Consider the following 27,734-nt stretch of genomic DNA (forward strand, 5'->3'; position numbering starts at 1 on the left):
TAAGCTAATTACTTCTTTTCCTACCGTGGGTGGACATGGAAAACTGTTGATCCCCTTCTTCTTTACAACAGCCCTTTAGTATTTGAAGGCTGTTATGTCTTCCTTCAGCTTTCTCTTCTCTAGACTGAATATGCTCAATTCTTTCAAGCTTTCCTCATAGGTCAGGTTTTCTAAACCTTTTTTCATTTTTGTTGCTCTCCTCTGGATCCAACTTATCCATATCTTTCTCAAGGTGTGGTGCCCAGATTTGGAGACAGTGCTTCCTTCAGCTGATGCCTCACCAGCATCAAGCAGAGCGGGACAATTACATATGACACTTCTGTTAATACATCCCAGAATGACACTTGTTTTTTCCTCAACAGCACCAAACTATTGACCCTTATTCAATCTGTAATGCACTATAACCACTAGAACCTCTTCTGTAGTGCTGCTGCCTCGCCAATTCTTCCCTATAGCTCCATCCACGAAGGGGAATGAATGCTGCAGTCGGACGAACATTAACAGACCTTTGTAGATTTCACCCTTAAAATGGGCTGGGCTTGGAGGGAATCATGCCCTATGAACAATCCCCTTTTCACAAAAAATACACGGAGCTGCAACATACACAGACTTTTTTGTCCTAAACCTGTTGCCCTGTAGAGGAGAGTATAGGGATTGTTGCATTTGGTTTTAAGCTTATTCCCCATATTTCCCACTCCCAGTGCAGGACTCAGAGTGCAAAACATATTGAAGATAGCCAACAGAAGTTTCTCCTGGAGTCATTAAATATGAAATTCTCACATTCCTCTTTGTGGTAGAATTAGGAGACCAATTTATCATACAATATTACTTTAATTTATGGTCTTTCATAGTTTGCTAATAAGTGTATCACTTCAGAGGAGTATTTATATCCAACTAACAAGTGTCTCTGTTAGCCACAGCTGGCGTGGGATTAATCATAAACGAACATGCTGATTTTCATGAATTTATAGCTCAACAGAGGTGGAGAAACAAAAGTAGTCTATTGAAAGAGAAATTCTAAGTTATGACAAAGCAGTTACTCAGTTCCAGTAAGAACATACTTCATAAGATAGGCTGAAATGGTTTTATGTCATTCTTGCTTATAGGATGACTAGTTAGGCTGTTCACTGTTGGATTATTCACTCTGGTTTTACATTTTATTTTGTTATGAAGCAGCTTTCATAAATGCCAAGCAGGACATCTGTCTTCTCTCTAACACAAAGACAGATACAAAGGCATCTGTCAACATGAAGTGGAGTAAATCACACATCTGCTGTATTCAATAGTTGAAAATCTGCTTATCCTGAAAACTGTTACTCACATTTTGCAAATATGATGCAAGCAGCATACTTCTGATTGTGTGTGTTGCAACTCATGACAGAGCCAACACTGCCTTTTCATGTTCAACAATGAGGGGTCAAACCTTCAACATCTTGAACTACTGCAGTAATTTGTTATCCATATGTATAGCTATGACATTTAATCTAAATTTTATAAGCAATATACAACTTAACTGCCCTCAGTCCAGTTTCTTGGAAACTAAGTGGTGCAATTGCAGTTTCTTGAGAACTAAATTCTACAGTTAATAAGAAAACTTTCCATAGCTGGGGGAAAAAAACCAAACCTGTTCTGTGCTGAACCAGTATACACTTCTATATACTTGTCTTTAATTTAATGAATCAAGTACATCCTGAAATTAAGACTCATAGGACTCAGAAGGAACCATCGTGATCATCTAGTGTGACCTCCTGCACATTGCAGGCCACAGAACCTCATCCTGTAACAGATCCCTCACCTCTGACTGAGTTACTGATGTCCTCAAATAATGGTTTAAAGCAGGGGTCGGCAACCTTTCAGAAGTGGTGTGCCAATTCTTCATTTATTCACTCTAATTTAAGGTTTTGTGTGCCTGTAATACATTTTAATGGTTTAGGTGGTCTCCTTCTATAAGTCTATAATATATAACTAAACTTTTGTTGTATATAAAGTAAATAAGGTTTTTAAAATGTTTAAGAAGCTTCATTGAAAATTAAATTAAAATTCAGAGCCCCCTGGATCAGTGGCCAGGACCTGGGCAGTGTGAGTGCCACTGAAAATCAACTCGCGTGCCGCCTTTGGCACACATGCCATAGGTTGCCTACTCCTGGTTTAAAGACTTCCGGTTACAGAGAATCCACCATTTACACTAGTTTAAATCAGCACATGACCCGTGCCCCACACTGCAAAGGAAGGAAAAAACTCCCAGGGTCTCTGTCAATCTGACCCAGGGGAAAATTTCTTCCTGAACCCCAAATATGGCAATCAGTTAGACCCTGAGCATGTGGGCAAGACCCACCAGCTAGACACCTGGGAAAGAATTTGCTGCAGTAACTTAGAGCCCCACCCCCCTCAATCTAGTGTCCCATCACCAGCCATTTGAGATATTTGCCACTAGCAGTCAGAGATTGGCTACATGCCACTGTTGCCAGTCTCATCGTTCCACTCCCTCCATAAATGTATCAGGCTCAGTCTTGAAACAAGTTAGGTTTTCTGTCCTCACTGCTCCCCTTTGTTACCACTGGAAATGGCCAAATCCTTCAAAGGGCCAGGCAAGACCCACTTGTTCACACAGGACTTGTGACCATCTCGGTTCAATGCCAGGGAGCGTAGAATGCCAGTGGGTCAGCACCTTGTGCAACCCGGGGCTGCTCAATGCCAAGGGTCCAGCACCTCTAGTCAAATCTCAGTCTGTGGGAGGGCTGGTGGGGAGTGAGGACAGGAGGGGAGCTCAAGTGGGGCAAGGGGCTAATGAACAAGCTCCTCCCATCTAAAGATCTGGGCTCTAGTGGCTTTGGTCACAAGGGAAAAGGAATAATTTAATGGCATCTCATCCTGGCCTTTAGGGAAGCACCACCGGTTTTCCATCATCTCAGGAGACGACCAAGGGTGAGGTTAGCAGGGAGGGCTGGGCAGGCCAGGGTTGGGGTGCAGCAGCAAAGCTGGATGAGGGGGGCCCAGGACTCACAGAACATGGGAAAACCCCAAAATAGAACAGCAAGGGACAGAGAGATGGCAGCTGCCCCTGCATACAGACGCTGGAGGCTTCACCTCTGCAGAGCTGGAGGGAGTTCAATATTTCTGAACTAGTGTGGCAATAAAGGCAGTAGCCCCAGCTGTCCTCTGTCCTAGGAGCCTAAGCCTGGCTCTGCTCCAAGGGTCACTGTGTGGCCTGTTTGCTACAAGGTCAGCTGGCCAGTATCAGTCACTATATCCACAGCCTCACTTCCCAGCTCCCACTGTATGTCATAATGATCAAAATTTACCTTCCAGGTGACATTTCCCTCAGGGCTCTGATTGAGGTTGGACAGCTGGAAGTTCCAGTAAAAGCAGCAAAGAGTCCTGTGGCACCTTATAGACTAACAGACATATTGGAGCATGAACTTTCGTGGGTGAATACCCACTTTGTCAGATGCATGGAAGTTCCAGATCATTCATTTCTTCAGAAATAGTGCATTCATTAACCTATGGCACCAAATGGAAGGGAACACTGTTACAGATGTGACACTATTGCAAAAAATTTGTTATATTTATAAGAGCCCCTTGGAATCCGAACTCCATTAATTTAGCCTGACAGGTTTACGAATCGTGCATATTCACAGGTTAGTTACTGTAGGATTGCTTATGCATACTGCCATGTATTTCATTTTATTTTTTTAAATACAGATACAAGTATTGAAGCATTTGTTTTGAAAATAAAGCACATAAAAAGAATTAAAATAGAGATCCAAGAAAAGCTTAAATTTGAGGCCTTTTCACCTCAGCTGTGCCCTCTAACTTGAAAGATGTCAGAATGACAGCCAGCCATCTTCCCTCAACAGAACAATTCCCTGATCTGCCAACTTGCCCTAAACCCTCTCATGGAGGGATCCCATCTAGGAGTAAAAGATTAATTTTGTTTCCATGCCCATTTAATTCTTTCCTGCTCTATTGAGATGCCCAGAAGATGCCAACTAGATTCAGTTGTGATGATTTTATGATACGGACCGAGAAATGCGCCAGCTAGCCACTTGAGTTATGTCTGCAGCTGTAAGTACACAGAAGTTGGGAGGTGTAATTTCCAACTCGATAGATGTATACACACTAGTTCTGCTTGAGCTAGCACACTAAAAATAGCAGTGTGGCTGCAGAAGCCTGGGCGGTGACTTGGGTTAGCCACCCAGGTTCGTACCTAGGATCTCAGACAGGATTGTACTTGGGTGGCTAGCTCATCACAATCACACAGCCATTTTTAGCACACTGGCTCAAGTAGCATCTACCTGAGTGAGAATCTCATCTTCCAGCTACCGGGTAGACATACCTTACATTGCAATCAGGAGGTATGATTAGAACACATGCAGACATACCCAAGCTAGCTTGAATCTAGCTAGCCCTGCCTGCCCAGGACCCTGGGTACATACTCGAGAAGCTGCCACCCATGCTAACATGGCTTCACTGCTATTGTTACTCAGGCTAACTAGATCAAAGCTAGCATGGGTATGTCTACATGTGCTGTAATCACATCTCCTGATTGCTGCAGGGTAGACATACTCTAACTAAAAACTTTCAATCTCTGCTGATCCAGGGCCTGATTCAAATTGGCCACCCAGAGGTGAAAACTCTCCATTTTTTCATCATTGATTACCTGAGCGATCCATTCTCTTCTACGTTATTGCTATTTTGCTATTTTTCTTTTCTTTGCATCTTTTACATTTCAAAATGAGCTTAATTAAAATGAGAAATGGGGTTGAGGAATTAACAATCTTAGTCAGTTGGCAGGAACCACTATTGGTTTATTTATTATTTTTTTAAAGCACATACACACTATCACCAATTACACAGGACGTGCAAAGAATGTCAAAGCCAAGTCACTCTCCTGTGCTGTGAATGCCTTTGCTTGTTGCTTCCTCTAAAAACTGCTAACTTTTCATCAAGTATTTGCAAACATCTCAGCTCCCTAGCAGCTTCCATATCTCCCTTAGGAATTTGAAAAGTAAGATCAGGGAAGCCACTTCTTAACCACTGGGACTGTTTTAGCAAATGGGTAACTGAAACCAGTAATCCTATTTATTTTAAAGCAAAATAATAATGTCTTCAGGTGAACTTGAACAAAGCTGTTGTTCTGTAGTGTATGCACCTTTGACTCTGGAGAAAGAATGGATTAGATCTTGTGAAAGTATAAAGAAATAGCTTGTCCAACTAGAAGCGCTGGTTAACAGGAAGAGCACAATGAGTTCCTAATAATAATAAAGATGTGGCTTTTGGACCATATGTTAAAAGAGATGTCCTGAATGAGAAGTGACCTGAGCAAACTTGAAATCATTTTAGCTCTTCGAGTGATTGCTCATATCGATTCCAAATAGGTGTGCATGCGTTACGTGCACAGTTGTCAGAAAGTTTTTCCCCTAGCAGCACCCGTTGGGTCAGCTGTGGAACCCCCTGGAGTGGTGCCTTCATGGCGCTCAACATATGACCCTGCTGACCTGATGCCTCCTCAGTTCCTTCTTACCACCAGTGATGGTTGTTGGAACTATGGCGTCTTGCTCAGCGAGTTCTACCACGTTTCCCTAGCCTAGTTTGTTCTTTGTTCGTTATATGTTAGTTTAATTTTTAGTTAGTGTTGTACTTGGCAGTTAGGCTGGGGGGTTTACTTTCCATCCCAACAGCATTTTCTTGGGAGGGCTTTCAGGCCCAAGTCCCACCTCAAGCCCATGCCAATGGGCGACCCTTATGACACTTGTCTGAAGTGTCTGGGGGAGGCTCACCTAGCCGATGAGTGCAGGATTTGTAAAAGGTTTTGCCCCAGAACCAAAATGGAGCGAGACTTTTGTCTCAAGCAGCAACTTATGGAGGCGGCACATAGACCCCAGCCTCCACTGGCGTGGCAGGACCTAGCGCTGAGTTCTTCGGTGCACAGCGCCCTGGCGACAGTCTCTGGCAGAGACCCGAGGCATTGCTGCTCCCCAGTGCTGAAACCGTCAGGATCGACCTGGCACCGCTCCTACTCCCCGGTGCAGAAGCAGCACCGGAAGCAAGGGAGGAGCAGCTCTCCGTCCCAGAGGCCCACCCTTCTGGAACCAGCCACCATCTACCCCCGGACACCTTTGTGGCTGCAAGGAACCTCGTTGCCATGACAGCACCGAGGTCACCCATGATTCATACCAAGCCTCCAGTACCACATCATATGGCACTGTCTTGAGGCAAACCAGTGACACTCCGACCCTCAGCACCGCTCAGAGTCCCAGCACTGCTCGCAATTGCGGCACCAGTCGGACTTGTGGCACTGCACCAGGTCACGCCAGTGCTCCTGGTCACAACCTCGATCCACACGTCAGTCCCCAACACGCAGCAGGTCCCAGATCCGGCACCAATGCCGCTCAGCGATCCCGTGCAGCTCCAGATTGCAGCACTGCTCCTCAGCCTCACAGCACCGCTTGCCAGATCAGCTCCGCTCGGCACCACCCTGGCCCTTGCAGTCCCAATCCTGGTCTTCGGACTCAGAGGCAGGATCTAGGTACTCAGAGCGGGGCCGACACAGGTCAGACTGTGGATGTTCTGAGGTGGGGGCAGGGCCGTGGCCTATGCAGTGGCGAGACCAGCACAGTGGCTGTTCTGGACCCCGTGGGCGTACCACCAGGCCCAGGGCACCTAGTCTAAAGGCTTCTGATGGGCCACCTCTGAATTCCAACTCTGGTTCCTGAGCCTGGCCCAGCCAGCAAGACAGATCACGAGGTTCCCGATGAGCAGGAGGGACAGGAGGACCCTGTTCCCCCATTAGCCTCCTTGTCCTCCTCCCCAGACAAGGCCATTGCAGGCATTTCCGTCTCCGAACCGCCTCGCATAGACAGCCATGCCCACCAGGACCTCCTTTGCAGAGTGGCATGCAACATGGGTTGGCAGGCCGAGGAGGTGGTGGAATCAGAGGACCCAGTGGTGGACATTTTGGCTCCAAAGGTCTGTCGAGGGTGGCTCTGCCTCTCATCAAAACTATACAGGTCGATGACAAGACCATCTGGCAGACCCTGGCCTTCATCCCTCCCACTGCCAAAGGCATTGAGAGGAAGTACTTCATACCCTCAAAGGGGTATGAATACCTCTTTATGCACCTGCAGCCTTGTTCATTGGTGGTTGCAGCAGTAAATGAAAAGGAGAGGTAGGGGCAACAAGCCCCAGCGCCTAAGTCCAAGGAGGCCAAATGCCTGGACTTGTTTGGATGTAAGATGTACTCCACTGGGGGGGGATCCAGCTCAGGCAATTCTGAGCCAATATAACTTCAACTCCTGGAACTAAAGGCTCAAGTTCAAGGAGTTTGTGCCAACTGAGTCCAGGGAGGAGTTTGGAGCTATAGTTGAGGAGCGCAAGGCAGTGGCATGGACCTCTTTATAGGCCTCACTGGACGCTGCAGACTCGGTGGCATGCACCTTGTCCTCTAGTATCGCCATGAGGTGCACCTCATGGTTGCAAGCCTCCTACGCTTCATGGTCAACCACAACCATTACCAATTCACTGTCCTACCATTCGGCCTCTCACCAGCCCCCCGAGTGTTCACCAAGTGCATGTCGGTCGCGGCTACTTTCCTCCGTCGTCAGCAGGTGCAAGTAGACCCCTACCTTGATGACTGGTTGCTCAGGGGCCACACCAAGGTACAGATGCAGTCCCAAATCCATTTGGTCAGGTGCACCTTTGAGCAACTGGGTCTCCTCCTCAATTTGGCAAAGTCAACCTTGAAACTGACCCAAAGAACAGAATTCATTGGGGCAGTGTCAGACTTGGTTCAGGCGTGAGCCCTTCTGCTGGAGTCCCAATGCCAAGCCATCATGGACATAATTCAAAACCTCCAGCAATTCCCAATCACAACAGCAAGGGGGGTCCCCGAGTCTCCTCGGCCACATGCTGCTTGGACTTACGTGACCCGACACGCCAGGCTGCAGCTCAGACCGTTGCAGGCATGGCTCACCTTGGCCTACCACCCGGGGCACAACAGCTTGAACTCAGTGGTCACGGTGCCAGGGCAGGTCCTCGTGTCCCTCCACTGGTGACTCAACCCCCAAGTGGTGTGCGAAGGAGTCCCCTTCCACAACCCTCAACCTTCCTTGTCTCTGGTTACGGACGTGTTGGCTCTGGGATGGGGTGCACATCTTGGGGACCTCCATACACAGGGCCTGTGGTCACAGGACGAGCTCTCCCTATATATCAACATCAAGGAGCTGAAACAGCAGGCTTGGTGGCATCCTCCATAAGAGTACACCTAGCTGCCATCTTGGCCTTCCACGCAGCAGTGTCTGGTCAATCTGTCTTTGCCAATCCAAAGATTTGGACCACCTACGTCCCCAGATCCGGCAGCCTGTTCCTGCATGGAACCTATTCTGTCTGCGAGAAGGGTGTCAGAGCTAAAGGCCCTCACCTCTGACCCACCTTACATGGTTTTCCATAGGGATAAGGTGCAACTCAGGCCGCACCCAGCCTTTCTCCCCAATGTGGCGTCACACTTCCACACCAGTCAGGACATTTTCCTGCACATCTTTTACCCTAAGCCTCATGCCAGTAGCTGTGAGCAGAGGCTGTACTTCCTTGATGCGCGACAAGCCCTAGCTTTCTACATCGAGCACACTAAGCCGTTCAGAAAGTCAAACCAGTTCATAGCGGTGGCAGACCAGATGAAAGGGCTCCTGGTCTCACTTCAAAGAATATTCTCCATGATCATGTTGTGCATTCGCACGTGCCCCAGCTCTTATGGCACACTCCATGAAGGCCCAGGTCCTGATCCAAGAAATCTGCAGGGCAGCAACTTGGTCCTCGGTGCATACCTTCACATCTCACTATGCCATCATCTGGCATGCCAGAGACGATGTGGCTTTTGGCAGAGAGGTGCTGCAATCAGCATTTTCTTAACTCTGACCCCACCACCTAGGTAAGGCTTGGGAGTCACCTAATTGGAATCAATCTGAGCAATCATTCGAAGAAGAAAAAACAGTTACTCACCTCTCGTAACTGCTGTTCTTTGAGATGTGTTGCTCAGATCCATTCCAAACCCGCCTGCCTTCCCTTCTGTTGGAGTAGCTGGCAAGAAGGAACTGAGGAGGCGCTGGGTTGGCAGAGTCAGATATTGAGCGCCATGAAGGCGCAACTTCAGGGGGCTCTACAGCTGACCCAACGGGTGCTGCTAGGGGAAAAACTTTCCAATGATTGTGCATGCAGCGCGTGCACACCTAACTGGAATGGATATGAGCAACACATCTCAAAGAACAACGGTTACAAGAGGTAACTGTTTTTTTTTTTAAAGGTACAAGATTGAGAACTCTAAAAGTCAAAGTCCTCAAGTTACAGACTAGGTGTACTAATGTGTGTCTGTGGTGGTCCCTCAGATTTGGGTGTGGAGGGAGGCCACTCTGTGCTGCTGCGTCTGGCCAACAAGCGGTTTATGGCTCTGGCCCTTAGGTAGGGCAGAACACCCAATAGGCGAAAGGCTCAGGCCCTCAGGTAGGGTGGGGCACCAAATAGACTCTCGCCTGTTGTCCTAGATCAGGCAGACTAATACAGACCTCCTGGCCTGAGATGGGCATGCTGGAACACTAGGGGAGGTTGACAGCAAGGAGTAGGGGTAATGGTCCACCCTACTCCACTGGGTCCCAGTCCGGTTACTGCGGGCAGGGGAGGTGCCAAGTCATCACCTACGCCAGCCCCTTCTCAGCCAGGGCCACCTCCGACCTTCATTGGGGGGGCTGCTGCTCCCAGCCCTGGCTCTGCAGGCAATTCCCCCCTGACTCATGCAGGGAAGGGGGCAGAGGGGAAAAGCAGCAGGGGCGGCTCTATGTATTTTGCCACCCCAAGCATGGCGCTCAGGCGTCTTTCGGCAGTATGCCTGTGGGCGGTCCGCTGGTAACGCAGATTTGGTGGCGTGCCTGCAGGAGGTCCGCCAGTCCCGTGCCTTCGGCGTACCTGCTGCCAAATTGCCACCGAAACCACGGGACCAGTGGACGTCCCGCAGGCAAGGCGCCGAAGGCAGCCTGACTACCACCCTCACAGCGACCGGTAGGCTGCCCCTGTGGCTTGCTGCCAGAGGCACGCGCTTGGTGAGCTGGTGCCTGGAGCCGCTCCTGATAGCAGTGTGCGACAGGGAGAGGGAAAGAAGACTGAATGGGGGTGGGGCATCAGGGGCAAGGGATAGGGCAGGAGCAAGGCCTCAGGGGAAGGGACGGGGCAGAGATGAGGTCTGGGGGGGAGGGGTCCTCAGAGGAAAGGGGAGGTTCCGGCACTCCTGCTGGAGTGTCTGGTTTTTAAATATTACAAAGTTGCCAACACTACCTCCATCTCCTCGGTGTATTCAGCAAGTGGCAGTTCAGGAAGCTTCTTGGGGTCCCTGTCGGTAGACAGTTTTGGCAGTTCCTCCAAGTCCTCAGTACCGCAGGGATCCTCTTCAGGTTCCTGCTCAAACAGTGGCTGGGAGACATCTGCCTCCTTCGGCGGCTCCCGCCAACTGACTTGCAGGGCCTGCCTTTTATATTTCCAGTCATGCCCCTCTGCTTCTGGCAGGAGGGCGGGGCTGGTTCCGTCCACCAGGGGGAGCGTAGTGGTCCCTCATGCTCTGGTTCAGAGGGAGGCCACTCTGTCTCACTATAGTCTCCAAAGTACTGTTAGTTAACCCTCAGAGGGGTGTTCTATGCCAGTTCTCTCCATAACTTCCTTTCTGGTCACAAGGTGGGTCAGTCAGAAATATGGTTTAAAATTACATGCAAAAATGACACATTGAATGCAGCATTAATGTTTTGAGGTCAAGTGCTCAGGTGTCAAGAAATTCTGAAGTTCTTTGAAAAACATGAGGTTCTTGCATCTGAGAGACTTCCATGGCAAAACTGGCTGAGTTTATAATAAAAAAATCATGCTTTTGTTCCTGCCAGGCGTCCTGCCAGCTTATAAATTCATCTGGAACTTGAGAGGCAAACTGTGTCCTTTCAGGATGATGCAGTTCTGTAGTAAAAATATTTCCTTGGTCAAATAGTGCCTTCATTTACACTTGTGCAACCGTATTGTTTAATCCAACACACAAACACTTTCCCCTGGGACATACAGGGAAGTATAAAAGGATGGTAAAATTCTCCTATAGCCTCACCCTGTTGGCTAATGTCTGAACCCTATCAATTTTCAGAGGAAGTGTGAGAAATGCCTGAGGGAATGCTTAAGGTCGAGCCAATAATGGACCCTCCCACAGCCACTAAACACATCATTAAGAAAAGAGAAGTCAATTAAGGCAGGAGGGATATTCACGCACTTATTTACATTTGGAAAAGCTGCTCCTTCCTGCAGTTAACTCCCATCCTCTCATTAAATATCCCCCACTCTCCAAGCAAATCAAATCAATCAGCTCTTCCTTCATCAGAAAAATCAGTTTCATTCCCATATCATCAATATAATTGAACCTGCCTCACATCAAATCAATTCAACCCTCTTTGACAGCTGAAAATTAAGTCAGAGGTCTATCACCTACTTCATATACATTGAGATCTTCTTCCAGGTTGTGAATTACAAGATATATGGCCCAAGTGGGAATTAAATGCTGGTCCATCAGGTCCCACAGCGAAGTTAGGAAATGCACAATGCAAAACAAAGCTGCCTGGCCTTTGAAGTGAGGAGGTGCTCTCTTTAAAACCTTCTCACTAGGCTGCAATCTCACAACCTCAAGCTCCAAGGCAGCCAGGTCCTGGGAATAAGGGGTTCTGGTACTGCAGGAATATCGTCTGTGTGAGGATCCATCAGGACACAGGTGCAGAAGGTTTAATTTCTCTCTAGATACAAATAATCAGTGCTTCCCTCCTGATCTAAAGTGTTTGATGTGAGGGGTGGGCAGTGTGCAGTGATGCTTTGCTGTTGCAAGGGAGGGGCAGAAAGCAGAGAGCTGGCTGACCTGGGGGATTCAGGACTGGTTGGCTGGGCAGAGCACAGAAACTGCTTCAACTGGGCCGCAGAGATCTTTAAAAGCCCCAGAGCTTGGGCAACTTGTGGGGGGAACTCAGATGAGGAAGTCAGGACTAGGCCCCAGAATAGCTTGGCATAGCGGGGGTGTGAATGTGCTGAGACCTACCAGCAACCATGCGGAGGGATTTGTGGGGGAGGGAAGAACCATTTCACTGAAAAAAAGGCTCTAGAGCAAAAGTATGAGAAGAAAATAAATGGATCCAAAACTGCCCAAAACCTCTGGTAACACATCTGGTGGGGAATCCCCCAAATTGGGGCTTACCTGGTCCACTGTCCCTGGTGTCTGGGGCAAAGACTGAAGATAATGATTCTCACGACTGATGTCCTTCTTTATCTACTCCAGATGTTCTTTCTCCTGGCTCTTTCTTCTCTGTAGCATGTTTCTTCTTTTTCCTTTCCACTCTGCCCCTTTGTTATATCTCCTGTCTTCCTGCTAGAAGAGGGAAGAAAGAGGAAGGATTAGTGGGGATCCAGTTATGGTGGAGACTGTGAGGCAGATTATACTGTTGGCCAGGAAGGCTTTATTAGAAGTTTTGTCTTTTAGGGTGTATAACTCTGGGAAAGGAGTAGCTGATTAGGGTAGATCATATACACTGAACCAAAGGTTATATTTAACACCTAAGTAAAAAGGGCCTTATTTCCAGAAGTGCTTGGCACTTTGGTGATATGCCTCTTCCACCAATGAAATAATCTCAGTGAGTACACTGAAGACCCATGCCTCCTGCTGAAGGAGTGAAGGATTTCAGTCTGGATAGCTCTTGTGTGCACATTGATAGAGGAGGAGGTTACTTGCCTGTAACTGGAGGTTCTTCAAGATGTTTAGTCCCTATTTGTATTCCACTGATGGTTATGCACATGGCACATGCACATAACTCTCAGTGGAATACAACAGGGACAATCACTCGAAGAAGGTGTTCCCTTGTTGCTTTGGCAAATAAGTGGCCACTTTGTTTTCAGCCATATTTTTATGAAGATCAATTTCTTCCATACTTCTTTTTTTCACAAGGTTAATTGGGGGACATTTAGCCATCAGCTATGCTATAAAATACTGATAAAATCTGAAGAATTCCAACATATTACAGCTGATCACACCTTATTTACATCTCTGTAGTTAATTATCTAGCAATCATTCAACATATCATTACTCAAGGACTATTATTCTCTCTCTCTCATATAGATGTGATATAGAATGATATATTTCTATAAAAAAACTCCGACTGAGAAAAGGTTGTTAAGTGAGGATGATGAATGTGAATTTCTGAATGTAAGCACTAGATCCTTGTATGCTGTGTTAGGTGATAGACTGTTTATAGTTACCACAAGCCAAATGTATCTTTCAGGAATTTATGAAGTTGCTCATTTAGATTTTAAGTATATAAAAATAATTGATGTTTTGACTTGCAACAGAGGAAAGACATGCGCAGGTGTTCTGGAAGCATGTTTATGTTTGGTGAGAGGAAGTACTGGCCTCTGAATCAACCACAAGGAAGGGGAACACCGAATATGTTGAAAACACCAGCCTGGCCCTTCCCCCGCATCTTCAGGATCTGTGCTTGCTACTTATTCCTTCTGCTTTGTCACTGTCAAAGTCAACATGCCGGCTTTCTCCTTCTGAGGGACCCAGCTTTTTCCTTTGAAGGGACAAGAACCCTAAAGAGAAGCCCCATGTCAAGATTTTCTCCAAGTCCATTTTGAATTACTTGATGGTGAAAATTCATAGCTTGGATATAGATACTGAAGTTGAAACCCTGGCTAATGGGGCCAGGATTTCACCGACTCGGGTTCAGTTTTCTTCTCTTTGTCAGATTTACAGTGAGACGAGATCATCTCTGAGAGCAGACAACATCTAACTATGTTTGTGCAAACTGTGCTAACAGCAGTCAGGCTCACAAGGTTGCTCCTTCAAAGGTTCTAACACTTTCCCTGATCTATGTAGACAGGTTTCTTTGGCTGTTCATTTTTCCTGGGCATAGTGTTTCAAAACTCTAACACAGACCAAAATAGCTAGAAAGGGCATTTCTTTGCTTTGAAAAGCAGAGTTTTCCAGCAAACCTTCTCACATCCCGCCCCACCATGTTCAAACAAAATAGGCCAAATTCATTCTTGGCTTAAATCCACTGACGTCAGTGGAGATGGATCAATTTGGCCAGTGGTCCAAATTAATTGGTGACTTTAATTGCAAAGCAAGTTACATATGAGATATCAGTGGGTCAAAAATATATGTAAGTGTTGAAGTGGTGTAACTTGCACCAATTTGGCATTCACTGGCTATGGAAAATGAGTGTAAGGTGTATGCAGAGGTGGCAAAAGGAACAGAATCAGAGTAGGAATAACGTGTGGAGTGGGAAAGGGAGATTGATTTTATAAGTTCCTGTTAGTTATCTTTCCTGCTGCACCCTTTCTGTCCCCTTGCCATGGGAAATACATTATTTCTTCACATGAATGCCAAATTGGAGCAAGTTACATTTACATTTACACCCTCAATTAATTTATCCCAAAAACTTTAATGGGAGTTGAAGCAACTTACTCTAGAGATGAGTTTGGCCCAATCATTTAAGAGATTCAACTCACTCAATGATTTTAAGATGACGAAATATAACCTGGATGAACAACATGACAGTCTAGTACTTTTACACACTGAGGGCTAGCAAAAATTCTATTGCAGCTCCTCAGTTTTCATTTGATTAATTACTTGTAGCTCCCTGACCACTCCAGAAAGAGCATCATCCAGAGAACAGAACACCTTAAGCAACAGAAACGGCAATACAAACCAGGAATCAATAATAAAAGTTAACAGTAGGTTCATTTATTCAATCTTCTTTTAAACAGACTGCAATTTTTAAAATACATGCTAAATGGTAAGATTGTCTTCAAATCTGAGATCATGCTCCTCTTTGAATCATAAAAGAGAAGGCCAAGAATTTTCAGAAGTGGCTATTGATTTTGGTTGCTCAACTTGAGACCCATTTTAAGAAGGCTGGTTTTCATTAGGTGAGTGCTCAGCAGCACTTTCTGAAAATCAAGAACCTGTAAGGTGTCTCAAGTTGGGCATTCACAAATTGAGGCAGCTAATATCATTAGTCCCTTTGGAAAATCTTGGCCAAAATGAGTTAATTAAAAGGCATTAATAGACTTGTGTTAGATATGAGATATATTTATACTATTATTATTTATAATACAGCAATGTCTAGATGTCCCAACCAAGACTGGGGCCTCATTGTGCTAGGCACTCTATAAAAATCACAGTGAGAGACAGTATCTGCCCCAAAGAACTTACAGGTTAAAAACCCAAGACAGACAAAGAATGGGTGGGGAAACAGTGATGTGAAGATGGGTAGACTTGCCCTGCAGGTCAGGGGCAGCATCAGGAACAGGAGGCAGAGTCTCTTACTCATAGTCCACTGTCTTATCCACTGGGCTATGCTGGCTCCCCAACTCTGTAATTGCTTTTGGAGATGATAAAGTTTCCTTGAATACAAATATATCTTTACAAGTCACAGAAGTGAACAATTCATATTATCTCAAAACTGTTAGTACCAGTGTACAATAGCTTGATTGAGAAATTTTCTGAAGTCACAATCATTCAGGAGTTCAAAAACACTGAAGAACAATATAATGACTAAATCTTAGTAGGTCATGCTTAAAAACAATGCACAACACAGTTTGTCATAGTGGGAAGACAGATTGCCTCCTACATGCAAGATACAGATGACATTTACATCACATTCATTTTCAGCATCCCAAGTTAATATATATTTCTGTCTCCATTTCCAATTCATTTTTAGGCATCCAGGTGCTTGACACTAGTCCCCCTCAGATTCTATGCATGATCCCCAGCTGCTACCATTTTATGAGGCAGCTAAGTAAAGTAACAGATACTATCGCCTGCTGGTAACAGTGCTAGAACATCAACAGCAACATAGGCAAACTCTATTTGTACACAACATAATTTTATCACGAGCATAATTTGACTTGTTCCCCTTCTCATCCCTACATACATGAACAAGCAATTTCCAAGAAGCCTATCTGAAGTCTGTCAAGCTGGATCTGAGCTGGTTGATGCAATTGCATTCCCACTCAGTGCACTACAGTCCCTAAAAAACTAGAGTACTTTACTGCTAGGATTTGTGAAAGCACTAGTTATGCATGGTGCACATCACGGTGTCAGCAATAATATTTTGACTGGATTCCATATACTGTGTTGCCCGGCAGATTTAAAACTGCAAAATTGACATTGTTCATTCATTCCACGAGCTGACATGCTGCTGTACATAAAATCACAAATGCTGATGAGGCTCAGTAGCCCAACATGCAGGAGCAACTTCTGCTCACATTAATACACAATAAAACCTCCTTGTCCTTGTCAAGGCATATCTTCCTTCCTTCCTACTGAACTTTCTAGGTGCTTATCCAAGGGTGAAATTAGAAAATATCTGCAGTGAGCACTGCCTGCAATAAATGCCTGGGAAGAGGATAGGTGAGGATTTAAGGAAATGTATCATTAGACTTTAACCTGGCTGTGTGGTAGCCACCTCAACTACCAAACTCTTATTTAGAATAGAAAATACTTAGCACTGTTTCGTATCTGTGTGACCAAACTATAATCAGATTATTATATTGATCTAGCACCTATCATCTCAAAGGATACTAAAGCACAGTGCAAATGACAATATGCAACTATTGCTTCAACAATCACTGAAAAACAGTCACCTTTGGAGTGGAATACAGCAGTTTGAATTTGTTTGTTAAGATTTCTTTCTGTTAACGACAACACAGCAACCCTACATGATAGTCTGACAGACAGCAAAGAACAGAAGAGAAACTGCAGCAGCAATTTGGGTAGACAGCCAATTTGCAGGGGCGGCAACTGGAAGGGATCCAGCCTGGGATCTGACAACCAACAGGGGGCCCTGGGAGCTGTAGTTCCTTGGTTAGCTCCCTGCCTATAGAGCCAGCGCTGGAGCAGGGAAAGAACTACATTTCCCAGCAATTCCTTGGCTGCTATCAACAGGAAAGAGAGGGGGAGGGAGTATGACAGCTGAAACCTCATGCTACAGCTTGCCCGGAATGGAGAGCTCACTGCTAGAGCGGAGTGGCACTGTGAATGGGGAACAAGTGTGCCCAAGGAGTAGAAGGCTTTGGCCCAGATATTACCTTCAGAAGACATCCCCAGACTGGCTTAGGGATACTGGTGTGACCTCACCTTGCAGCCCCCAAAGAAGGAATTGGGTGGACTAAATGGACAGTGCACCTCTCTATCTGAAGCCTAGCAAGGGAGGTATATGGATCCCACTAGAATTTAAAATGAAAAGTAAGGGAGGGGAGGCTCTGGACCTGGCAGCTTTAGATACAGTACCAGGCACTTAGGAGGATTTCCACTTCTGAGCCATGGAAGCAGAAATTGACTTTTCCTTTCCAGATTTAGCTACTATTCAGAAAGGGGATCTAGCACCTGCCTTCCAGATTTGAACAGCTCAAAATTCAGGAGTGCTCAAGCTCAATTTGGGCAGCTGTTACTTCATTTCTCCCAAATCAAATTTGCTGTAGAAAAAGTAGAATAAAATTGAGCAAGAAATGCTTCCGAGTGGTTTTTAGGACTGGAATTGCTATTTTCCACAGCCATTGCTTTTTTTTTCTTCTCCAGTTTTATTTGTTTAAAAGGAAGACAGTGATATGGCATTGGCAAATTCCCCATAGACAGAAAGAGTGGAACAAAAGAATAATAAAGGCACCTCAGCTTTGCCTCATTTATGGAGAACAGTCTTATAATATGCATCCAGATATCCTCCAGTCACACAAGCTGAAAATTGTTTCACTTTACTGCAGTTCTGTAACCATATGGGAACCAATCCTGTCTGTGTTCTGTGCACATCCAAAATTTCCACCCTTGGAGCAAGTTACCAGTGACCCAGGGCTGGGGCAGAAGGAGGGTGCAGGTGCGAGGGGGAGAGCCCAGGGCTGGGGTGGCAGGGGGTGTGAGTGGAGGGGGCAGAGCCCAGGGCTGGGGCGGCAGGGTGCATGTGTGTGTGTGTGTGGGGGGGGAACTGGTGAGGGGGGAAGGAGGAGCCCAGAGCTGGGGCAGCACGGGGTGTGGGGGTGGGTGCCCAGGGCTGGGGTGGCAGGGGGTGCGGGTGGGGGAGCCCAGGACTGGGGCAGCAGGGGGTGTGGGTTGGAGGGGGAAGCCCAGGGCTGGGGCAGCAGGGGTATGTGTGTGGGGGAGCCCAGGGCTCGGGTGGCAGAGGGTGCAGGTCGGGGGGAGTGCCCAGGGCTGGGATGGCAGGGGGGTACAGGTCAGGTGGGGGGAGAGTCCAGGGCTGGGGCAGCAGGGGGGTGCGGGTTGGGGGAGGCCCAGGGCTGGGACAGCAGGGGGTGAAGGTGGGGGTGGGGAGAGCCCAGGGCTGGGGCAGCAGGGCAGTGCGGGGGGGAGCCCAGGGCTGGAGTGGGGGCAGTCAAATTTTTTTTTTGCTTGGGGCAGCAAAAAACCTAGAGCTGGCCCTGCCCCCTTCCATTACAGAAGGTGTTAGGGGAATCTTTTTAGGTCCTAGGTTTTGTTTCTCATCTGAAAGATGACTGCTATGACAGCACAGTTCTTCCTAACACTGTGCTAGGGTTTGGTAAAGTCCTGATTCACTCAGATGAAAGACCACCACCAAGGAGCACCTGGGCTTACTTTGGAGGTCACCTATTAAGCTCTAACCAGGCTAGCCTCTCCTAGTTTGTGAGAACTGACATAATCAGAGGACAGTCAGAGGATATAGTTATAGGCTCTGTCTTACTAAAGTCCATCTATTCCTGGAATTGCATTTTTTTGCTGCTGTTTAAGCAAAGAAACACAGTTTAATTACTCTACAACAAAAATCAGGGCATGTTACTCCAGTGCAACATGCTCTTTCCTGAAAGCAGTGAATAAAATGACCTGGACAAGCAATCTAACTCTTCACAATGAGCAAATTGCCTTTGATAATCTGATGGCCCCATTTTGCAGTGGTGTCACAGGGCATTTTGACTAAGAAGTGCAGATTTGGCCTTAAGCTCAGAAGAATGCAGCAGACAGGCATCCTACGGAAGAACAGCTCATTTCCTGGATGCACCTGTGACTCTCAGCAAAGAAGTAGGATGTATTTTGGGTCTATTTCAATGGTGTATTAAAAGGTAGTTCTAACCAAAAAGTGTTGGTTTCAGGAAAAATACAATTGGGATCTAACTCTTACCCTTCAGTGGTTTGAGGCTGCATGCTCATTGGGAGCAGGGAGGTAGAAATATTTACAAATATTTGAGTGGGAAGCTAAAGCATAGGACATAAAAAGTGAAGCCTCTACCTACTGGATGACACTTATCCACAGAGAGAGCTATTGCTTGTTTTCCATGGTAAAAATAAGTTGTTTCAGAAGAAACAATTGTTTTTCTTTTCATTGTTTGTTAAAATAATAATGGAAAAAAATTATGCTCTCACACTCAGCTGTTTCCCCCATTGCACATTGGCAGTATATTAGGAATACTGTGTAACAACAATATCTTGTGCGTTACAATTATTTTCGTCATGAATAATATCTTGAATTAACGTATGGTATCTACTGTTTTAAATGAACTTCAAAATAGGTGATTTAAAGGATTCAAAAAGATAATTGCACTGAACATATATTAGTCAGTGTTGGCAAGGATGCTTTTACTATTTAAAAAACCAACAACAACTGAGGCAAGCATTAAAGTTAGAACAACAGAGTCTCCATTTAGGAAACGGGCAATCCAAACAAAGCTTGGCAGTGATGTCATTTTATTTATACACTCTCTGAGTCATAGATTCCTGAGGAAGTGGCAACTCCTAGAGAACTACTGTATAAGAGGGAGACTTCAGAGAGTTAAAAATATGTAAAAAAAACCAAACAAAAATTAAAAGCCATGCAAACCAAACAAATCTATTTAAGAGAATCCCTTTACTCTTTATTTGCACTAATTTGGGAGGGAGTCCTGGCTAAAATATAAATGTAGGTTATTATTTCCCCTCTCCCCCCATGTTCATTCATATTTTACCCCCAATGAATGGACAGTGCTTCAACCCAGTAATCACTGAGGAAAAAAGTGAAGTTGTAACTGGGCATCAGTGTGCAAGCTGTCAAAACACAATCCAAAGGTTAATTTCCACCAAGGTTGAACTGGTTTTGGAACCACTCAGTTCTTAAGTTAGGCATGTTTCCATTAGCTGGGAGCAGTTCCTGATGTGCTCCTCCACACCCACATCCAGCCCATACTGGTTTGATTTGGAAACTAGAGCAATGAGAAGCCATCCTGCACCCTCAGGAGCACCAATTAGCTTCCTGCAGCACTGTCTACTCTTGGCAGGGGTGCATGAATCAAAGATAAATAAGATAATTCACACAATACTAAGTGCAAGAGAAGGAGGTGTGGAAGAGGAGAAGGAAACATTACTGACCCGGTCCATGAAAACGAGATTGGATTTCACTTTTCCTATTATTCTTTATATAGAGCCTAAGAGCAGGCAAGGTGCTTCACAGACAAATCAAAAGACACGCGCCCCTCCCAGACAGCTCAAAATTTAAGTCCTTGATCCTGCAAAGATAAGTTACAGTTAATCACTTGCTTAAGTTTTTGCAAGATAAGAGACTAAACAGAGACATGGCACAACTAAAGAAGAGGAAAAGGGGAAGGTAGAATAAGGGAGTGTGACGAGAAGAGAAAGGATACAAATCAAGATCATACATTTGCTTAGCAATACGGCATTATGTATGTGTTATGGGCATGTCTGCTAGATTACTCAAAATATTTTAGTTAGAGATCTTTATTTTTAATATTTTATTTAAAATAAATTAAAATGCCTATCTTAGTCAAGCAGTTAGTGTTACCACAAAGTAGAGAGCTCCATAAGAGCTATCTGGGCCAATGTCTTAGTGACTCAATGCTTAAAGTGAGTCCAAAAAGATCTGGAAGATTAGCCATTGTCCATGGCAAGGGGCCAAAGGTTGGCAATACTAAGGATACTGGATGAAGGTGGATTCTCCACGGAATTTGATATTTTTCATTTCAATAGTTGAACATGCTGTACAAATGAGAAAATAAACAAGCACTTCTTTTTAATGATCATGCTGAATTCCTGAAGTAATGCAGAGAAACTCTGCACTGATTTGGAAAGATGCATCACACATGCATGTAGAACCATGGCATTTTTAAACCCTGCTAGGCCTCCACAGAGATTCTAGTCAGCTGCAGAAAAAAATATAGAGACATGGTATCAGAATGGGACACCTAGATTTGGTCTCTTTTGATTAGGAAGATAGGAATTGCCTGATAGATGGACCTTTGGTCTGATCCAAAGTCCAGAATCCTGTCTCCAACAATGGCCAGCACCAGACACTTCAGAAGGTGCAAGAAGTCTCCTAGACAGGAAATTTCATTATCCCCAAGGACAACAACATCTACAATGAAGTTGGAAAATGTTGAAAAAGAAAATAGCTGAGGATCCCATCCATGTCAAAAGATTTGGACAGAAATGATAATGTATTACGGAAGTCTTGCAGACTGTGTTTCTTAGCTAGCCTTCTAATGTTTATCATCCTTCACATTTCTTTAATTGCTTTCCTTGGACTACAGCTCCTCATTTGTCTCTAAGCAAACTATTGCATTACCATTTTAAAAAAATGTTAGGTTTTAAAACATAGATAATGCATTAAAAAAAATACACATCACATTGTTTATTCCCTCTTTACCTTCTGATGTATTGTTTATTCCCTCTTTACCTTCTGATGTGTCCTAACGCATGAAGATACAGTGTAGCAACCTCTGAATCAATAGAAGGAAAGTGAATGGTGACTTGCACCCATGATAGAGAAATGTGTTTCTTTTTCTATATATAGAATAGAAACATCTCTTTTATATTGGCAGAATGAGAAGAAAGGTCAATTGTATGTTTATTTGGAACACATTTATTTTTGAAAGAATGTGACCTATCCCTTCTGCCCCCCCTAATAACTGAAAGGAGACTAAATTAGGTTTGAACACTTAAAACGTGGCTATACTCTGAAAAATGACTATGTAAAAAGGGCTCTGTTGGACCACTGATCAATCTTTATGGATCTCAGCAATTCCATTGCAAATGTGGTCAGGTTTTTTACGAGCTCACCAACTCTGGAACTGTCTCCTGGGATCTCACAGATCTTTTCACATATTATTGCCATTAATAGAGGTTCTACAACCAAATTCTGAACTCAGTTACAACTGAGCAACCCTATCATTTCAAAATCTGCCTTTGGTCATATCTGAGCAATTCTATTGTATACAGATTCTGCTCTCAGTGACACCTGTGCATCTCAATCGACTTCAAAAGAGTTGCACAAGTGTCCTTATGGGAAGAATTTGCCTCTGAAATTGGAACTTGGTTAACAACTGAATTCAATTTATACTTTTGAAGTGGTGTTGGAGCTGCAGCGTTAGCCAGAGTAAAAATTCATCTTTGTCACTAGTGCTGACATAATGCTATAGACATAGAAAGGGCAGATCAGTTGAAGAAGGTGCCACTTTTACAGTCTCTTTTCAGAGCAGAATCATAACTGAAGATCCTATTCTGCCTTGGGAAATTAAAGCTAATTGTACATTCTATGGATTTGATTCCTTAGCACTCTCACATGCTTTGATGTGTGGTGGATGGAGCAGGAGGAAGTGCAATGGAGCTCACAGGGAAGTTGGAAATAGGGAAACTCTTCAAAGTGAAGTAGCCCCATGATTCACTGTTTCAATGTATTGCAATGTGCAAATTGCAATTCTAGCTAAACCTACAGTAAAGTTATTCTGGGAGGGGAAAAAATGTCACTACAAGAGGATTCTACTATGTATGTTAAATTTTCATTGTGTCCAAACCCCCACACCAATAATAGTTATTTAAAAGTTAGCAGGCAGGTAGGATGGATGGGGAAGAAATCTATAACATATTGCTCTATTCTATTAACAGTACTTGCATCACACATGAAAGGTGAATATAGTCAATCTTTACATGCAGAAGCTTTATTCAGAAAGTGCAGAGTGAAAGAAGAGGAACAAGAGTTCAAAACCAGCAAAAAGGATGTCAGTTTATAGCACTGGAGTTCACTCAGGGTCAAATCCCTCCCTCCTGCCTAGAGCTATGGGTAACCAGGCTCTAAGCAGGCAGGATGCAGACGGCGTTGAAAACTACCTTCCTAAGCTCACGTAAGCCCATGGGCTGGGGTAGCAGCCAGAACCCTTCTGGCCCAGATGCACTCAGTGTGAAAATTCTGTTAATGAGAGTATTGTCATTGATTTCAGTGAAGCCAGGATTTCACCCTAGATCTTGGGGCCACTGGATTTGTGAACATAGATCCCATGGGCCCATCCCATTGTTTTTTTTCAGGACAGCCTATGGGAAGCTGGCACGGAGAGTCTTTCCACGGTGCAAAGAGGTTATTTTATTTGTCCCCACGTTGTATCTATGTCCTTGTTTATTATGGCCATGTTGCCATGTGAGGGGCCCTGAGCTAGCCCCATGCAGCAGATTCTCAGCTGGGGCAAGTGGTCACATCTCCACTAGCTTCAGTGGAGCTATGACAGTTTATACCTGCTGAAGATCTGCCCTGGTGAGTAAATTTCACTCCTAAGATACAGATTACAAACACATATGGCAAGTGCACGAACAGCAGCAAACCATGAAATTGGGATTACAGCACTCAGAATTAACCTGACAGGTGCAGGTTTAGCCATAACCTAAAATAGGTTGTGTCCAAAATGTACTCTGAAACAGAAAATATCAGGTTTCTCCTTTTCATGAATGTGTTAAGACAGGTTAGCATTTTGACTGTACCCAGCAAATACATCATTGACAGGATGGTACCAACAAAACATTATCTTTAGTTGATAATGTTTGAAAGTAAGATCTACAATTTTCAGAGATGTTAATTCTCTGAGGACCAAATTCATACCTGATGAATCTCTACAGAAGTCAGTGGAGTTACAGCAGAATTAATTTGGCCTCAGATGTGTTGCCCAGATGGCACAGTTGCTCTCTAGGGTGCTGCCTGCACTGCCTTATGATCTCACTATATTTACATTGGATGTTTTGTGAAGAGGTAATAACAGCAACCTCAGAGGAAGATACACATTCTACCACCCCAGCCAGATTGGGTAAATGTCCTAAGGGTAGTGGCAGCTGTTGGCCTGTAGAACGAATGGATGAGTTTTGCCCTTTCATTGCCTATGAGCTCATTCCAGCAAAAATAAAATTAACTCCCCCACTCCCTGCATGAAGTTCAAATTTCAACTTCCTCCATTTAGCAGCAATAACAGCAGATGGGAGAGCTATGCCAAAACCGTGCTGCTAGTGTGTACAAGTCAGTAAATAACAGTACTTAGTGGCTTATACTATTTTAATATATGTTTTCATTCATGTGGATATGTTTTCACTATTTCCCTCCTCAGTAAATGCTTAAAACATTTTAGAAGCAAAATAGGAACAATTTTGGTTTTCAGGGAGAAAGAAAACAGTAAAGTTAGACAACGGAAGTTTTTCCAAGTCAAACTGGAGTGTTTTGGAACATCAGACACATCTGGGAAGCGTATGTTCAGGAAGAAGCACAGTCTGACACAGTTGTATGTTACTGAAATTATAGAGGTAAGGAAACGTCATATTAACCCTGAGTTTTATATCTTATATATTTCAATAGTTAAAGGGATACTTAATATCTAAAAATACAGTGCAACTTTATTTGGACAATCATAGTTTCAGATAATTAAGAGAATTTTCAATTTTATTACTAAAACCTGGGGGGACATGACCCTTTCTGGAGTTTCAGATAATCAAATCTGCTCAATTTCAAATTAGATTTTTCCTTTTCACAATCTCTGTAACTATGAGTGATATAGATGTTGGTCTCTCTATGCAAGCTGCCATCATACTGATACCTCCTAGCCCAAACTGCAGTCTGATGACAGCTGGACTACAAAAATTACATCTCCTTTGAATGCATGAGAATCAGGAACTTATAAATAACCTTAGAATATGTATTTTGTTAGTTCACGATCATCAAAAGATCATACTTTCCCATGCACACAAATGGAAACTGCAATTTCCCAGCGTTCATTATCAGACAAGATATCAGGTGTGTGTGGGTATGCATAAGTATGACTCAATAACTTGCTTTATAGCTAGATTAGTAGAATATATTTTACATTACACTGGCATTACTTAGCTGAGACATTCATTTATGGTTATTTGAAAAAAAATGTACGAAGAGATACCATTTTAGACATCCCATGAAGAGGGTGCTGTGTTTCATTAAAATGTCACTTAAGTTCATAATTTAGGGGCTGTAGGAATCCTCTGCTCTGGGTAAACTGACCCTTATAGAACTTCCCCCCAAATAATATGTCAGCTAAGCAGGCAAATGAACAAGTTGATCTGACTTCTACATTCAGGGACAGGGAACTTAATTAAAGGTAAAGGAAGAACACAAGATAATTTGACTGATTGACTAATTGGATGGATTGCTGTACGTTTTCTTAAGGCTAAGGACAGAATATGCAAAGGAAAGAATGATTGGAAGACAACAAACAATAATGCAGTTTCCATTTTTCCTCATGAATGAAGCAATGCAAATAACCAGATTTAAGCTGTAAAAGAGGCTTAAAACATTTTTTTTTGTTTTTAGTTATTTCAAGATGCAAAACAATAGATATATTTCTCTTTACATTTAGGGTAGTAATACATTTGATTTTTTAAAATTTTGAGTTTCATAAATTATCCTTTTTCTCTGTGGTTCTCAAACTATGGTTTTGTGCACCAGCAAGAACGAAACATTTCAAATGCCTCCAATGGGAGATTAGGGTTAGGACTGTTTTGATGTCCATGAACATGCTAGGTGGTGGGATTTAAGAATGACAAAGCTGGAGAACCACAGCCTTAGATACATTTCTCAATTACACTATACACTTTTATCTAGCTAAGGGCCTACCTTCAAAGCAATTTTTACTGTGTAATGGATCTTGCTGTAAGCATCATAGCCCCCAATCAGGATATAAACATGGTTTGATCTTCACTAGGTAGGCAATGTCAAATGATACTTTATCCACAGTGTGGAACCATGCTACAGCTCAAGTCTTTTATATGACTCTAATAAGATTCTGAAGCTTTGTCTGTTCCCATCTGCACAGGCAAGACCAACTGCATTATAATAAGGAGGGGGGCTAATATGTTACAACATGATCTAACACAGTAAAACTGTGCAGGTGGATGTTTGGTTATCTTTCCCCCACTCCCTTAAATAACAATGTGATTTAATTCCCATCTATAGGGGCATTTTCTTATAGCCTGAATATTAAATACTTATAAAATGTGACAAATCATTGAAACATGAAAAATACAATGATATTTAGGCATATCTATTGACAAGTAAAATGAAAACTGGGACAAATGAAAACTCCAAAGGCTATTTAAAGTGGCATATTTCATATGTAAGCTATGTTTAGAAACAGAAAAAAAATAGAAAGGGGATTTAAACAAACACATTGCTCTAGCAAGAGTGTTATCTCATGCATAGGATAAAAATGAAAAGCAGGGGAGAATTACATCCACAGTAGAACTATTATTTTAGTTCAAGATAATGTCCCATTCATAGCACAGATGTAGATTATATTTGTAAGTCAAAATGTGTAAGCAATCATTAACTTGTCAAATGACGGATAAAAGACATCACTGAAGCCTAAAGCAGGTCATCTTCCACTTCATTCATTTGGCTTTCAGACTGTTTCATCATCACTCATGTCCCAAATCTGTAATGAGAAAACAATTGACATTTCACTCAGTAGCTCAAATATGCTTTCAAAATACCTTATAAATCCCCTAATCCAACTTAAGAGGAAGAATACATTTCATTTATGGACCATCCACTCTAGAGATGGTTGAATAGTATTAATGAAACTAACAGCTCAGTGGAGTTGAGGTTGTTTGGATCAGTAAATCATTTGCAAACCAATCTCTTTAGTTGCACACATATTTTGGCACTTGTACTTATTCCTATAATAGTCTGAATGAATAATTTTCATTGGTTGTTTCTGAGCTATTCCTTTGTCAGTTTGCTATTCATTATGTATGGTGTGTGGCTGATTAATTGGTATTGTTTCTGCTTGCTGATTGCTTGACAAATTGTTACCAGGAAAATAACAAATGATGAATAATAAATAATACATATTCAATATAAAACTTTAGGAATTTGTGATCACCACCCAGAAGAATCAGGGGCCACCCAAATATTTGAGAATAACCAATAGTATGACCCACAAAGAGCAGTAAATTTAATTCAAGCTGAATATATATGTGTGAATTTGTTTTTTCCCTTCATTTTTTAAAAAGTTCTATTAACCATTTAATAATTTACTGAAAAACATATTTTATGTAGCAAGATGTAACTGTATATTTACTTTGGTTATGGGTTATGACCAAGACATATCCTGGAAACCCAACCTTGAAAACAAGGTTTACGTATTCACAGAATCCCCATGGAACCTGGAGTCCTAGAGGCCATACAAACTGAATGTAAGTTCTGTATTTTCAATCAGTTGTCAGGACATAGAGTGACACATTTTAAATAATGCCAAAATTTGCAATCACCCCTGTGTACATACAGTAAGTGCACACTAAAGACATGCCTGTTCCTTCATGGAAATGCAGGTGTATTTAGCAGGTTTTATTACCATTTATTTTGGAGGCTCAGTGAATGGTTGCCCCAGAC

The 27,734-nt window shown here is 43.7% G+C and overlaps 1 protein-coding gene across 4 annotated transcripts in view; it reads right to left on the reverse strand.

Annotated features, from left to right (window-relative positions):
* Positions 1-3,317: 3,317 nt before the first annotated feature.
* ATG7 (autophagy related 7) overlaps positions 3,318-27,734 on the reverse strand; it is a 252,195-nt gene continuing 227,778 nt past the window's right edge. For 3 of the 4 annotated variants that reach the window (XR_007774996.1, XM_050957852.1, XM_050957850.1), the window contains one exon: positions 25,626-26,775. Coding sequence is in view for 1 of the 4 variants with exons in the window: in XM_050957852.1 (XP_050813809.1) it covers positions 26,743-26,775 (33 nt within the window). In the remaining 3 variants the exon portion in view is untranslated. Of the gene's footprint in view, positions 3,502-12,250; positions 12,422-25,625; positions 26,776-27,734 lie in introns of those variants that run through there. The other variant, XR_007774995.1, reaches the window with a different exon arrangement.

The sequence above is a fragment of the Gopherus flavomarginatus genome, chromosome 6 (assembly GCF_025201925.1).
Source record: "Gopherus flavomarginatus isolate rGopFla2 chromosome 6, rGopFla2.mat.asm, whole genome shotgun sequence".
NCBI classification, from domain to species: domain Eukaryota; kingdom Metazoa; phylum Chordata; order Testudines; family Testudinidae; genus Gopherus; species Gopherus flavomarginatus.